Source organism: Aethalodelphis obliquidens, unplaced genomic scaffold (genome assembly GCF_003676395.1).
Source record: "Aethalodelphis obliquidens isolate GAN/ISIS:26980383/991018 unplaced genomic scaffold, ASM367639v1 scaffold6, whole genome shotgun sequence".
Classification (NCBI taxonomy): domain Eukaryota; kingdom Metazoa; phylum Chordata; class Mammalia; order Artiodactyla; family Delphinidae; genus Aethalodelphis; species Aethalodelphis obliquidens.
Genome location: NW_020837950.1, coordinates 10,696,367 through 10,710,692, shown reverse-complemented (window position 1 = coordinate 10,710,692; position 14,326 = coordinate 10,696,367). Strand labels below are relative to the sequence as shown.

Below are 14,326 nucleotides of genomic sequence, written 5' to 3'. Positions count from 1 at the left end.
TCACTTCCTTCAGGAAGTCCTTCCGATTCCCTACGCTAAGCGTTCCCGAACTCTACTCCCTCTCACACCACTCTTATTACTGATAAGAGCTCAATGACAAAAGTTACTTTGTTCACCTTTGTATCCCCATTACACAGTAGGTGCTTAATCGGTACTTATTGAAAAAATGAAGTAAATTAGGATGTAATTTGTCTCAGTCTTAAAGGCAAGAACTCATTCAACATAGCCAGGTATTCTTGTACTACTATTCACTTGTCAAGACTTTCAAGTCTTCTATTTTTTTTTTTTCAGAGAGCGATGCTTTGGATTTTTTTTTTAATTAGTTAATTTATTTTTTGGCTGTGTTGGGTCTTTGTTTCCGTGCAAGGGCTTTCTCTAGTTGCGGCACGCCGGGGCCACTCTTCATCGCGGTGCGCCGGCTTCTCCCTATCTCCCTATCTCCCGCCTCTTTTTGCGGAGCACAGGCTCCAAATGCGCAGGCTCAGTAGCTGTGGCTCACGGGCCTAGTTGCTCCGCGGCATGTGGGATCTTCCCAGACCAGGGCTCGAACCCGTGTCCCCTGCATTAGCAGGCAGATTCTCAACCACTGCGCCACCAGGGAAGCCCAAGTCTTCTATTTTTAAAGAAATAACTTTAGTGAGGCATAATTTACATACCACAAAATTCATCCATTAAGTTCTCCTTACTAATGTCTTTTCCTCTCTCATGTTCTGTGTGAAGGTCATTTTTCTGATGGTAAAAATGGGAAGAAAATAGAAGTGGAATGTAGTGGAATTTTGGATAGAGAATGGGCTCCTTGAGCCCAATTTACTAGGGTTTGCTTCTCAGTTTTACTTTTCAGTTGTGATCTTAAAGCAAATTAACCTCTCTAAGCCACAGATTCTGAGCTGTAAAACTGCACTACGAAGAGTTTCTTCATTGGCTTCTCTAAGGGTTGTGAGATGACATGCAAAAGATCTGATCCACAGTAGAGGTAATAACTCAAAAACAGCAGATCCCCTCCCTTCTCTATGTCATCTTTTAACCTTGGATCCCCTAAACAGTAAGTCTATTCTTTCACCATCATCATTATCTTGTTCTGAGCATAAGTGAAAAAATACCCAACCTTCTTCTTTTCTTAGGATTCAGCAAGCCCCACTTCATTCTGAGGTTTTGTTTTCCTGCACTATTCTTACAGATTTTGTTCCACTTTTTATTCATTCTTAGGCATATGCTATTTGTCTCCATCTTTTGAATATGCTGGTAGAAAAAAACCCAAACCCCACCTGAGATCATTAGAGAACAGTGGTTTTTAAAGTTGCCATTACCTTTCTTCTTCACTGGGAGTATTCTATTGTGAACTTAATGTTTTATTTTTCAAAGCCTCCCATTCCTTGAAAAAAGTGCGTTTCCTTTTACAGTCTCTCATCTTGAAATTATACCTGTCTTTTTCCCTGGATATGTTTCCTAAAGTCTCCGACAGCCTGCCTTCTCTGTGTGTCGTATTACAGCCACATCCCCCAGGTCTCTACCGCTTCCCCAAGACCAACCAATTCTTCCCTGGGAGTCACATTACATCAGCATCACTAATGCAATATGTGCTATATTACAGACTATGTTTTATTCTAGGCAGTCAATTAAAAACGAACCTCAGTGCTGGTTTGCTTCAACATGGAGGATGAATTATCTAAGGTCAAATGCAAACTGCTGCTAGATTTATATTCATATTAAACATATACCTGTTGAATTTGGGCTTTTTCTCAGTGCTTCAGAGACTCTAAGCTTTCAGGTAACTGGGATGGTCTTAAGTGTGGGTTTCCAGAAACTTCACAAAAAATCAGACTCCATCAAAAGGACTGCTCCACACGCTCAAGGAACACCCACCAACAAAACCCATCTCCACAACCACCAGATTATCTCACCAGCAAGTGAGACTGCAAGGTTTGGGGGCTTGGCCGTACCACTCCGCGCTGCGCAAGGGGGGGGTTCGTGCCCATTTGGCTGCGACTGACCGTTTCTCTTCGCTTGGTTTTGCCTCTGCTCCCCCTGCGCAGGCATCCAAAGTGCGTCAGGCCGGTGCTTTATAGCTGCAGCCTGGGCGTCTCCGCTCTCTGTTTTTCCTCTTCTCTGGGTTGTGCTTCTTGCTGTTGTTCGCGAAGATGCAGCTGAAGCCGATGGAGATTAACCCGGAGGTGAGCATCAGGTGTACTTTTACTCGGGGAGCGGGGGGCCGAGGGTCAGCCCTCACCAGCTAGCGGTATCAATGACTGCTTTTATCTTTGCATTTTTTTTTCTTTGCATTTGCCTTCCAGATGCTGAACAAAGTGAGTGACGTCTCGGGCTGCCTCTGTCTCCCTCCCCCGGGAGCACTGAGGCGGAGGCGCCCACCGGCTCCGGCTGTTTCTCAGGGACCGAGCGGCGCCCTGCGCGCTCCGGAGGCGGCGGGGTTGGGGCGCGGCCGGGGTGCCCTCACTCTGCCCCTGCCTCGGGGGCGGCGGTGACTGTGAAACCGGTCAGAGGTGGGATGGAGGAGGCTACGCCCAGATGCTAGACCCGGGCGTCGCGGGAGCCACGTGTGGGCCGCGCTTTGTGCTGTGTCATTGCACTCGGCCTGGGTGGGGGGCGGGGCGGGGCCGGGCTCCTCCCAGGCCCGGGGAGAGGTGCGAGGATGCAGAGCCCGCCCCGCCTCCCCCGCTTCCCGGTAGGTGCCCGCCACTTGCCTGTCTCCGCGCCTGGCCGCCATGTTTTTTCCCCGCAGGTGCTGGCCCGGCTGGGGGTTGCGGGCCAGTGGCGCTTCGAGGACGTGCTGGGACTGGAAGAGGAGTCTCTGGGCTCGGTGCCGGCGCCTGCCTGCGCCCTGCTGCTGCTCTTTCCTCTCACGGCCCAGGTAGGGCGTGGGGCCCGGGGTGCGCAGGCGCTGCGCGCGCTGCCCCTAGACCGGAGTGAGGCGTTGAGGACGGTACAGGCTCTCCTCTCGTCCTGGCCTGGGCTTCCAGAGCTGGCACACTGCCCCTTCCTTGTGGCGGATGGAGGGAGGAACTCGCACTTTCATGGTACCTACTCACTGGGCTTCTGTTGTAACAGAGTTTATTGCCTGGTCGTTCATCCATCCAGTATTGCCTTGAATTTGGAGGACAAGCAGTATCTCAGTTCCATCATCCCAGTTATCCAGGAAGACAGTTCACCCTACTCATGAGTGCAGTTTGAACCTAGGCTTTTTGGCAGTTTGAGCCAAGGAATGGCTGGTTGGTGGTTCTCCTTTAACGGCTGTGACGTGTCGTTTTATTGTTTGGTTCTCAGACTCCCACCTTGCTGTAAAATGGAGGGGGATGGACTTGCCTAAACCACAAGAAAACAATAGGTTCTTTAATTTCCCACCTCTGCTGCCTGGGTCTTGAGTGGGTTCAGGGGTTTCTTCCCAACCCTCCACTCCCTACAACGTACACACTTGGTCTTTAGTTTCTCCAATGTGTTTTTCTAAAGCTTAATCATTTGTGTGTGGTTCCTGTGTGAGAACCTCCTTCTACCTCTCAGCCTCTTTCCTGTCTGACCTTGTAGTTAAGTGAATAGGTGAGCATTAGACCAGTCTTGGGAATGCTTTTTCATTTCCCTTTAGATGGTCTTCCGCCTGCAAGTGTGCAAGTATATATGTACCTCAAAGGCTGAGCATCAGATATAAAAAGGTAGCTGGGGTAATTGTTGTCTTGGATGTGTGGAATCCCACTCATTAGCACGGTTTTGTCTATCTCCTATTGCTGCCACTCGACCCCTGATTGAGGAGTGGTTGAATTTTGCTTTAGTGAAACTTGGGGCATTAGTATATACGGCATCGTTTCAAACAGAGTGAGCTAAACTGAAGCACCATCCTAATGCCGGGGGTTCTAGAAGCATCCTCAGCATAAACTAAGCCCTATGGGAAGTTCCAGGCGTTCCTCCTAGTAAATGGGCTAAGTATTGTGGGTTAAAAACACTTAGTAAAGCTATTAGGATAGTCCCACTGACACGTTTGTTATTGCCAAAGCCTTTACTTAGGTGAAAATGGAGTTCCCAAATAATTGCAAGTCAAATTAGCTTCCCTATTGATCAAATCAAGTGCAATGTTCTCTCTCTCATTTGAGCCTCTCCCAGAGGTTTCTTATTAGAGGAACCATGATGACTCGGAGGTTTTTGAGCAGCAGCGCTCAAAGGCGAGGCCTTGGGGAGGCAGTGGTGCAGCGCGTTTGTCTTGCAAAAGCCCACTGCTCTCATTTTGCTGCATCAAGCAGATCTTGGTTAGTAGAACATTCTGGGTAGGACGTTTTCTGTTTGAAAGAGCTCGATACTATGTCTTTTCGCTCCAGTTCTGTCTATCAGATTTACTGAATGCCTGTTACGTGGCACAAAACACCTATTGGGCTAAATACTGAAGCAAATTCAAAGAAAAGTCGAGGTTTATAGGTTGACTTCCAAACAAGCTAATGTTAATTTAGAAAGCATCTAATTTTGTCTAAGAATATTATGAAATCCTAAATGGACTACTTTTAACACATTTTAAGGGATCGTGAAATACTTACAGAAATGTCTGCATGCAAGAGCTCAGACAACCCTAAAGGATGACGCTATCCCATTACAAAAAAATTAAATCTTTTTAGAAAAGTGAAAATCCTTAACAGTCAATGAGTAGCTCAATTCAAGGATCCAGTAGGTAGATACATGATGCTAGAACTTCCTACGAGTTGGAGTTTAAGTTGATCTTGTGGGACAAGAGAGCTTATTCCTCTGATGGTACCACAGACGAGGCTTACTTCAGTTCTGTGTACAGTAATGCAAGGCTGCTAGAACTAGAAATACATGTACTTCTCGGGTTCCGTACGGTTTATACCAGTAGCAAGAAATTAGTGTTTCTATAGCATCAGCACCCTGCTTTTAACTGAGCAGTCATACCTTTAAGGTCTTTAGAACTCGTTAGTGAAAGGGCCAGACAAGCCCACTATATTACTGTACAAAGAGATAATGCTTTGAGGAAACTAGTCTCCTCAAATTGTATAGTTGTCAAGGACAAACAAGAGTTACATCTTCTTGTAGGATGAGAAAGTTTTGTGAAATCACAGTCCAACACCCCAGACCAGTTGTCTTTCCTTCCTAAAAAAGGATGAGGGAATAGTTAATTTCTTTAAATTGCTCCTTTCTTTAGTTAAGTTTTGTATTGTTTTGTTTTTGGAGAGACATGTATTTGGGCAGAATAGAAGTAGAACTTCAAAGAATAGTGAGATATAAACTAGCTGGTGTTCTTGGGCATTCAGCTGCCCAGCGCTTGTTTGGAATGCCTGTGTGAAAGTCGTTAGTGTTAAAGGAAGAAAATAACGAACTTGTCTGTTTTTCTGACTTCAGCACGCCATCCATTTCAAGCTAAAAGGTTGCAGTGGTGTCTAGACAAAGTCTTGGGCAATGTCCAAGGCCGCTACTGCACTGCAGCATCAGGGTGGAGTGTCAGAACCCCACGGGCTGGCATGGGCGTGGGTGGCAGACGGGCCATTCTCTGGGCACCAGCCAGCACCTAGATCCAAGGCTCCTGGTCACATTTCCCACTCTGTTTCCATTTAGGTGGTAGAACCCGCTGTGCTGCTGTCTGTTCTTTGCATTTTCATTTTGAGATGTAAAAGTGTTTTTTTGCACTCACAGCATGAGAACTTCAGGAAAAAACAGATTGAAGAGCTGAAGGGACAAGAAGTAAGTCCTAAGGTGTACTTCATGAAGCAGACCATTGGCAACTCCTGTGGAACCATCGGACTCATTCATGCAGTGGCCAATAATCAGGACAAACTGGAGTTCGGTGAGTGGGTTTTGAGGCCAGTCATCCTCTGGTTGACCTTTAATTAACTGTAATGCTTCCTTCCAACACCCCCAAGCCTCTGTTTGGCAAAGCCATTGCCTTAGATTTTTTTGAAAATCTACTTATGCAGATAGAATCAGTGGGTGAATTCTCATCGTTCCTCCCTTTTGAGGAAGGGACGCGCATCCAAGAAGTATAGTGTGGTTTCCTCCGCCTGGAGAGGCGGGGCGGGTGACAGTGCAGTTTTGTACTTGCCTCTCCGCCTGGGCTCTTCATGTGCAGATCCTCCTGCTGGTCTTGACAATTCTAAAGAATTAGAGATGCTGTTAAGGCGTAAAATGCCAACCTTCAGGACCTTTCTTTAATGGTGCTGTGTCTCATAAGCAACAGGAGAACCAAAACAGCCTAAAGCAGCAGGACACAGTGCGAGGTCCTGCAGGGAGGCCTAGCCGCAGGCTGGCACCTTGAGAGATCCATCTGTGAACAAAGCTGGGTCAGGAGTTTTAGCTCGCCTCCAGTGGATGCCATGGAGGATAGAGAAGAGATGAGTCTCAGCCCTTGAGTTGTCAGAAGCGCAAGTAACAGCATTGAAATATGTTAAAATACACGGCATTGTGTATGATTTTGGCCAAGGGTCAGCAAACTTTCTTAAAAGGCCAGAGAGTAAATCTTGTAGGCTTTGAGGGCCACATAATCTCCGCCCTTGTAGTGCAAGAGCAGCCATAGACAAGATGTAGAGCAGTGGATGTGGCTGTGTTCCAATAAAACTTTATTAGGTGGCAGTAGTCAGCCAACTCCTGATTTAGACAATGGATGGGGGTGGCTGAGAATTGAATAAGTTCAACAGTCCATGCTGTTGCTTGTAGCAGGTCAAATACTTTTTTTTTAAATTTAAACAAGGGAATTGTGGCCAAGATTCTACTCCTGGTATACTTCTGAAATTTAAAAAAAAAAAAAAAAAAAAAGGCTCGTCTGGCCACAAAGGTCCAGATCTTCTAGAAGTTGCTTTTTTCAAATATTGACTTGAGTGAGTCATTAAAAAGTCGTAGTTTGATCCTTTTTATTTCTTCTGCAGTAAGTGTCATTTCTTTTAGAATACTGTGTTCCTGAGGTCACAGATACTGTAACTCTTCCATAAACATGGTCATGGTCATGGTCACGGCTTAATCTGAGTCACAGCCCTCCTCATAAAGTTGAGGGGATTCCTACAATTTCCAGATTTTCAGTGGTCCCCATTTAACACATTTGTTTAAGTTTAGAGCTGAAAGTTCAGATTGAGGTCTTTTGAAATACAAGTTGCTCTTGCGTCCTAGACTCATCCACACTGAGCAATGACAAAATGCTTATGCCAACCATCAGCTAGTTAGCTGTCTCTAGGCCAGACTGTTAGGGTCTTTGTGTTTCTATTTAAGATCTGTAGGTTGAAGTCTTTCTGGATAACCATATTACTAAGATTGCATTTTCTACCCTGAAATAAAAGTCTTGGTTTGAGAACTGTTGATATTGATAGATTAGAATGTTATTGTTACATCATGTATGCAATAAACATTAATTGTGCATTGCTAAGTGCTGTAGATAAGAGCAATAGACAAGACAGTGCCTGCCTTTATGGCCCTGAAAGTCTCACAAATACATGTTACCAGTGGATCAGTGCTGTAACAGAGATGGTAGGAGATCTGAGAGGTGAGGGTGAGATGGAAGGTGGGGAGGGGTCAGGGGACAGGGAGGATGTGAGGAAGAGCTTGGCATGCTGGAGGAACTGAGAGTTCTCTGGCTTGAATGCAGTGTGAGGGGAGTGGTTGGAAAAAGAGGCTGGGGAAGAGGCACCTCGCTCGTCCACATCCTCAGAGGCCATGGTAAAAAGTCAGGTTTCCAAACGTGACAGACTATTGCAGTGGCTTAAGTCAGCAATAAATTGCAACCATTTGCATTAGACTGGTACTGACATATGCTTTTTTTTCTTTTCTCTTCTTTTTTTTTTTTTAAAGAGGATGGGTCAGTTCTGAAACAGTTTCTTTCTGAAACAGAGAAGTTGTCCCCTGAAGACAGAGCAAAATGCTTTGAAAAGAATGAGGTAGGAAGAGAACTTCTAGAGCATCGATTTTCAGTAACTCTGGAGGTTTTCGTGCTAACTATTCTCTGTTTTCTGCAGGCCATCCAGGCAGCCCATGATGCCGTGGCACAGGAAGGCCAGTGTCGGGTAAATACAAGTTAGAGCCAGGCTGTCCAGGTGTCACCCATGTTTCCCCAGAAATATGTGCAAGAACCTCTTACTGGAACACAGCACATGTTTCCACCCAAGGCTGATGAATGCCAGCAAATTCTACCAGAATAAGGCCTTGACCAGACCTGTTCATAGAAATGGCTCTTCAAAATATCTGATTGGCAGTTGACACAGTCTTGAGTAAATTCAGGCTGGTAGTGTTTTATATAGATCCAAATGGGTCTAATTGAGTAGCACCCATCTTAATAACTGAACATTTCACATACTCTTCTCACAGTCTATTGGAGAGCAAGCTGGACCAACAAGGACGAAAAGTTTCTAGATGACTTAAATGTACCATTAATCTGAACACAGCCTTCAAGTCAACTGTTGATTAGATTGAAGTCAGTGATAGTGTCTGTATAACTGCAGTTGACTCTGTCACATTCTAGTCTTGACCTTGGGTGAAGTACTTATCCTCTCTAAGCCTTAATTTCCTCCTCAGTAAAAAGCAAGTGTTAGAGTTCTGAGAGTTACAGTATATCTACTTTAATGGTCTTAGAATAGTACCTAGTATATAAGAAAGAAATATTCGCTATAATCATTTAATATGTAGGCAGGTTGGTTCAAGCATATTTACTTAGAGAATTTATTTTTAACAAATTAAGTTCTGCTTATAAAATAATCATATTGGAAAATATGTGTATCAAATCAACAGGTTGTAGACCTTAAACTTACACAATGTTATGTCATCTATATCTTTTCTTCCAGCTTTATTTTTAAACGCAGTTTATAATACAATAAAAACTCATTTTCGAAAAAATATCTTGACTCTCTGCAGGTAGATGACAAAGTGAACTTTCATTTTATTCTGTTTAACAACGTGGATGGCCACCTCTATGAACTTGGTACGTCTCACTCCAGTTTTGGAATCCAATATAGATGCATGCCTTCTCTCAGACATAATTCCTCTCACAGGACTGGTGTGTGACTTTATGGCGGCACTTAGTATATCCGTTTATGAAGCCAGAACACTGAGGTATTCTCAAGGGGGCACTTAACCCTTTATCATACCCAGAGCACCTCCCTCAGGAACCTGGCCTGCGGGATGAATGGCTTTAGTTACAAACCAGTAAAGAGAACTGATCAGCCAGTTCAAAGTATACACGTTCAGATTTTCCCTTTCCACTTTCCACTGTAATAGCATCACCAGTATAAGGTCTCCACCGCCATCCTTTCCAGGCAAGGAATACTTTTGGAAGGAGGTAAATGCCTAAACACAACCTGGTTTGTGTAAAAAGAATTCAGACATGTCCATCTCTGTATTAAGAAGAGCCATCTCCTTTTAATGGAGGAAGACTTGCAGCTGTGTCATCTCAAGCCAAGATACTACCTATGGCAAGCAAGGGCAAAGAAGACTTGGGGCCGCTCAGCAGTCATTGAGGGGCAAATGAAATCTCAAGGATCCTTTTTCTTCCCTCCACCTTCCGTGTACCTCATAGACTGCTGACTTGCTTTGTGGTCCTTCCCAAGAGATGGGCACAAGCCCTCCTAGTAGGGTAGCTAGTCTGGCCTGGTGTGGTCTTGTGGTCTTGGTGCTTTAGACTAGAATTGCCTGGGGTGGATATCTAGGAACACTTGAACCTCATTTCCAGCCTGTTGCTTCATAACCAGCCTAACCTTTGTGGGAGTGGCAGTGGTATTTGGAAGAATCTAAAACTTGCCTTTAAGCTGGACAAGCACAGTAGACAGAAAACGTGCAGAGAAAATTGACATGCCTGGCTTTTTCGTTACAGATGGACGGATGCCTTTTCCGGTGAACCATGGCGCCAGTTCAGAGGGCTCACTGCTGCAGGTAGTCTTTGGAATCCATTTCCGCTAGGGCCCATATTTCTTGAGCCAGTTTGTCTATTCTAAAGTGCAAACCGTTTTCGGTACAGGCAGCGTCAGTCATCTGGGATGAGAGCAGTCTTTAGGGCTTAAAGATCATCTCAGTCATTCTGTTTGCTTTATTTTATAGCAAATAGTCTTAAACGGCATCCTTTAGAGCAGCCCTGCCTGATCTGTATTGCGTGCTGTCTTTAGCCCACAGTTAGCTTTAGCCTGAAAGCCATTGTTTATTTCCTTGTGAGGTTAAGGTGACTGTTGTCCTCTTGTCAGATTACATCATAGCCAATGACTCAGACTCATGGAACAGCAACCCAAGCCTTTCCTAATCCCTCTCTGATGGCTGGATTTGGGTCAGTCTTGTAGGTAGCATACTATGGATTCTGGTTAGGCAGTTACCTCTGTGATTGTTTTCTTCCCACACGGTCGGTCCACTGTTAGCAGGTCAAAGGAAGCAAATTCAAACCATGCCTGACCAGAACTTTAAGATCCAGGGTCACTGAGTAACCGTCCTGGTAAAAGTGACGGCAGAAATCTCTTAATTCTGAACACGAGTTGGTAGACTAGTCCTCTGCCCTCTAAAAAATGAATCTCTAGAGTTTAGTCAATTTGCTGTTAGAAAGGAAAATGGCTTAATTGTGATAAAATTTAAAATGATGTTGAGGTATAATTACTTCATTTGCTGTAATAACAGCTAAACTTTTTTGCGTGCTTCTTGTGTGTAGACGGGGGGGTGGGGGGGTTGGCAAACTTTTTCTGTGAAGAGCCAGGAAATATTTTAGGCTTTGTATAGCATATGGGCTCTGTTGCAGGTATTCATTTCTGCTGTGACAGCTCCAAAGCAGCCCCATAGGCAGTGTCTAAATGAATGTGTATGGCTGTGTTCCATTAAAACTTTATTAACAAAAACAGGCAGCAGGTTGGATTTGGCCCACAGGCTGCAGTTTGCTGACTCCATGCTAGATGCTGTTCTAATTTAGTTACCTCTTTTATGGACTCCTTTTAATGATGCTCTGAGGTAGTTAGTATTACATTTTACAGATGAGGAAATGGAGTTGCAGAGGTAAGTGATGCCCAAGGTCAATGGCAAACTACAGAATCAGGGTTCAAATCTAGACAGTCTGTCTCTAGAGTCTGTGCTCTTAGCCACTGTACAGTACTACCTTTATAGTAGACCTGTCTTTGGAACATCGTAGACCTGATGACCTCAAGGTACTAGTGGACCAAATTATGCAGTCCTAGGAGGGACGGTCACTTTCTCTAGCCTTCTGTCACGTACACCTGAGATCAGTCAGAGCTAATTCTTGGATATACCAGGGGTAAATGAGAATAGTGATATGGAATGAGAACTAGACCTAGAGAAACAGAATGGGGATTTGCATGAGAGTCAGGATTCACTTATGGGAGAGAATAAGAACAGGGGCAGAATTTCTGGGTATGACCTATTTGGAGGAAAGATTCTGGTCCATCTAATAAAGCTTCCTAGGTACATACCAACTCCTATCGAACACTGTCCTAATACAGGCACACCTCACATTGTGGGCTCAGTTCCAGACCACTGCAGTAAAGCAGATATCACAATAAAGAGAAGTTTTGAGTTTTTTTGCTTCCTACTGCATATAAAAGTTATGTTTACACTATACTGTAGTCTGTTAAGTGTGCAATAGCATTGTGTATAAAAAGCCAATGTACATATCAATTTAAAATATTGTTAAAACAATGCTAACCATCATCTGAGTGTTCAGTGAGTCAGTCTTTTTGCAGTAGTAACATCAAAGATCACTGATCACAGATCACCATAACAAATATAATAATAATGAAAAGTTTGGAATATTATGAGAATTACCAAAATGTGACACAGACATGAAGTGAGCCAATGCTGCTGGAAAAGTGATGCTGATAGACTTGCTCCATGCAGGATTGCCACAAACCTTCAATTTGCCAAAAAAAAAAAAAATGCAGTATCTGCAAAGCACAATAAAGTGAAGTGAAATAAAATGAGGTATGCCTGTACCATAAAATGTACTCTGCATAGGATACTTAAAACTGTTATGTGAGTAGAATTTATGAGGTGTGAGGAAGGTAAAACTTTTTTTGTTTTTAAAAAAAACACCAGAATCACATTTTAAATTAATTGACTAGAAAATAGCATCTTTTTTTTTTTTACATCTTTATTGGAGTATAATTGCTTTACAGTGGTATGTTAGTTTCTGCTTTATAACAGAGTGAATCAGTTATACATATGTTCCCATATCTCTTCCCTCTTGCGTCTCCCTCCCTCCCACCCTCCTTATCCCACCCCTCCAGGCAGTCACAAAGCACCGAGCTGATCTCCCTGTGGAAAATAGCATCTTAATTAGTGGAAATTCTTATCCTAAGTAAGGCTGGTTCTATATGGTTAGAGATGTTTTAGGTTGTCTAAACTATATCCCGAATTAACTTGTTAAATTGGTGAGAAAGTCCATAAACTTAACCCAAGTATCCTAAACTTGAGTGAATTAGGTCACTGCTTATTGTCTATGTAGGAGATGGCTGTTGTCTTTACAGGCACACCCTTAACATTAATCAACAGCATGGGTCCTAAAGGAAAGTGGCTTTGGGGAAGGCAGGTCTGGGATATCAATATATTAAAAATTCTGATAGAATAAAATGTAGATGTTACTCTAGATCCTTTTCAGTTTTTCTAAGTGGTTCCAAAGCAGAAACAAAACCGGGGTGGGGTTGATGCTTTTTCAGGACCACAACTCATTATCAGGTTGGTGATTTTTAGGCCTTGGGAGCTGATGTTCTGTGACTGTTCTCTGTCATAGCATATCCACTGTCCTCTTGAAGGTCTTGTATTTAACATTGTTAGTGGGGCTTTCTTTGCACTGGACTTTTTACAAATTGAACAGTGATTGATATTCTGATCCCAAGGCATTTAAACCCCAGAATTTCTCAAGTAACATTGGGGTCAGTTTTCTATTCCCAATCTCTGTAATCTAGGTCTTAGAATTAGTAACACATGTCATTCCCTAAATATGTAGGAATCCATCACTTATCTGTACTTGGAATACCAGGTATTTGAACTTTAAGCCTGTTTTGTAAAATGTTTACTTGAAATAAATCTGTCTTTACTCTGGGAATTTCTGAGTTAGAACTTTTTCCTTATGGAAGAGAAATCAATTTTCTGTCTTTGGATTTGAGGGAAAGAGCACCAAGAGTATAGTTTTCTTGTCAAAACCAGGCACAAGGTGGCAGAAGCACAGAGCATTTGGTAGAAAGAATAAAGGAATCAAAGCTTCTGGAGCTGGATTTGTGATGTGGGTCCTTGTCTTTCCTATCACCTGATTTTTTTTTTTTTTTTTTTTTTTTGCGGTACGCAGGCCTCTCACTGTTGTGGCCTCTCCTGTTGCGGAGCATAGGCTCCGGACGCGCAGGCTCAGCAGCCATGGCTCACGGGCCCAGCCGCTCCGCGGCATGTAGGATCTTCCCGGACCGGGGCACGAACCCGCGTCCCCTGCATCGGCAGGCGGACTCTCAACCACTGCGCCACCAGGGAAAGCCCTCATCACCTGATTTTTTTCCTCTTGCCTTAAGCCCTGGTTTTCAAGTTTATTGGGAGGTTTAAAGTGGGTCAGGGTGAACTTTGGGCATTAATAGACCTTACTAATACTTTCCCCTTGAAGCTTTCATTTTGAGCTGTTGCTGTTTAGACCTTAATTCATGACATTCCTCCTCCTCAGGACGCCGCCAAGGTCTGCAGAGAATTCACTGAGCGTGAGCAAGGGGAGGTCCGCTTCTCCGCCGTGGCCCTCTGCAAGGCAGCCTAATGCCTCGTCGGGGGGCACTTCGCTTTCTCCCCCCTTCCCTTCGTCGTGAAAGTATATCCCTACCTATGTGGTCTAAATGCTTCAGTACTTGTAGAGCACAGCTGTTCTCCTTCGGTTCCACAGATACGCACTTACCCTCAACTTTGCCCACGCACTAGCAGAGCTCCATGGAGCAAGTTTGGTGTCGCCCTCTGATGGCAAAGCATTCCCCTCATTGTATGTCTTATACCTCAATATCTAATGCTTTAATGGCTACTTTGGTTTGTGTCTGTTAGCTAAGGCCTTGGATGTGGTTTGTCCTTAAAAGGAATAAAATTTTTCTGCTGATAAGAGATGAGCCTAAACTGGTTTTCATTTTTCCGTCCCCCCAATATATCCCAAATTATCATAGTAATTACATATATATCTTCCATATAAGAACTTATACAGTACAGGTAAGAAAATTACCATAAAAATATTATCGGTTTAGTGTGTTTCTACACTTTTTTCTATACATTTATGTTACTGTGTGTACCTGTAGACTTAAAAAAAATTAAATATATTTTGGAATAATTATTTTTATTGAAATATAGTTGATACTGTTAATTTCAGATGTACAACATAGTGATTCGACATTTAAGTACATCATGAAAT

At 43.6% G+C, this 14,326-nt stretch overlaps 1 protein-coding gene across 2 annotated transcripts; it reads left to right on the top strand.

The window, feature by feature from the left end:
• The first annotated feature begins 1,823 nt into the window (after positions 1 to 1,823).
• UCHL1 (ubiquitin C-terminal hydrolase L1) lies at positions 1,824 to 14,025 on the top strand. 2 transcript variants are annotated; one of them, XM_027103087.1, is made up of 9 exons: positions 1,824 to 2,171; positions 2,292 to 2,303; positions 2,738 to 2,866; positions 5,641 to 5,791; positions 7,780 to 7,865; positions 7,944 to 7,991; positions 8,836 to 8,902; positions 9,791 to 9,849; positions 13,607 to 14,025. In XM_027103087.1, exons 1-9 carry the CDS (start codon positions 2,139 to 2,141, stop codon positions 13,691 to 13,693), a joined length of 672 nt encoding a protein of 223 aa, XP_026958888.1. In that variant the 5' UTR covers positions 1,824 to 2,138; the 3' UTR covers positions 13,694 to 14,025. The 2 variants fall into 2 exon arrangements, with proteins under 2 accessions (XP_026958888.1, XP_026958887.1); XM_027103086.1 differs by lacking the exons at positions 1,824 to 2,171; positions 2,292 to 2,303 and having other exon boundaries at positions 2,472 to 2,866.
• Positions 14,026 to 14,326: the final 301 nt, after the last annotated feature.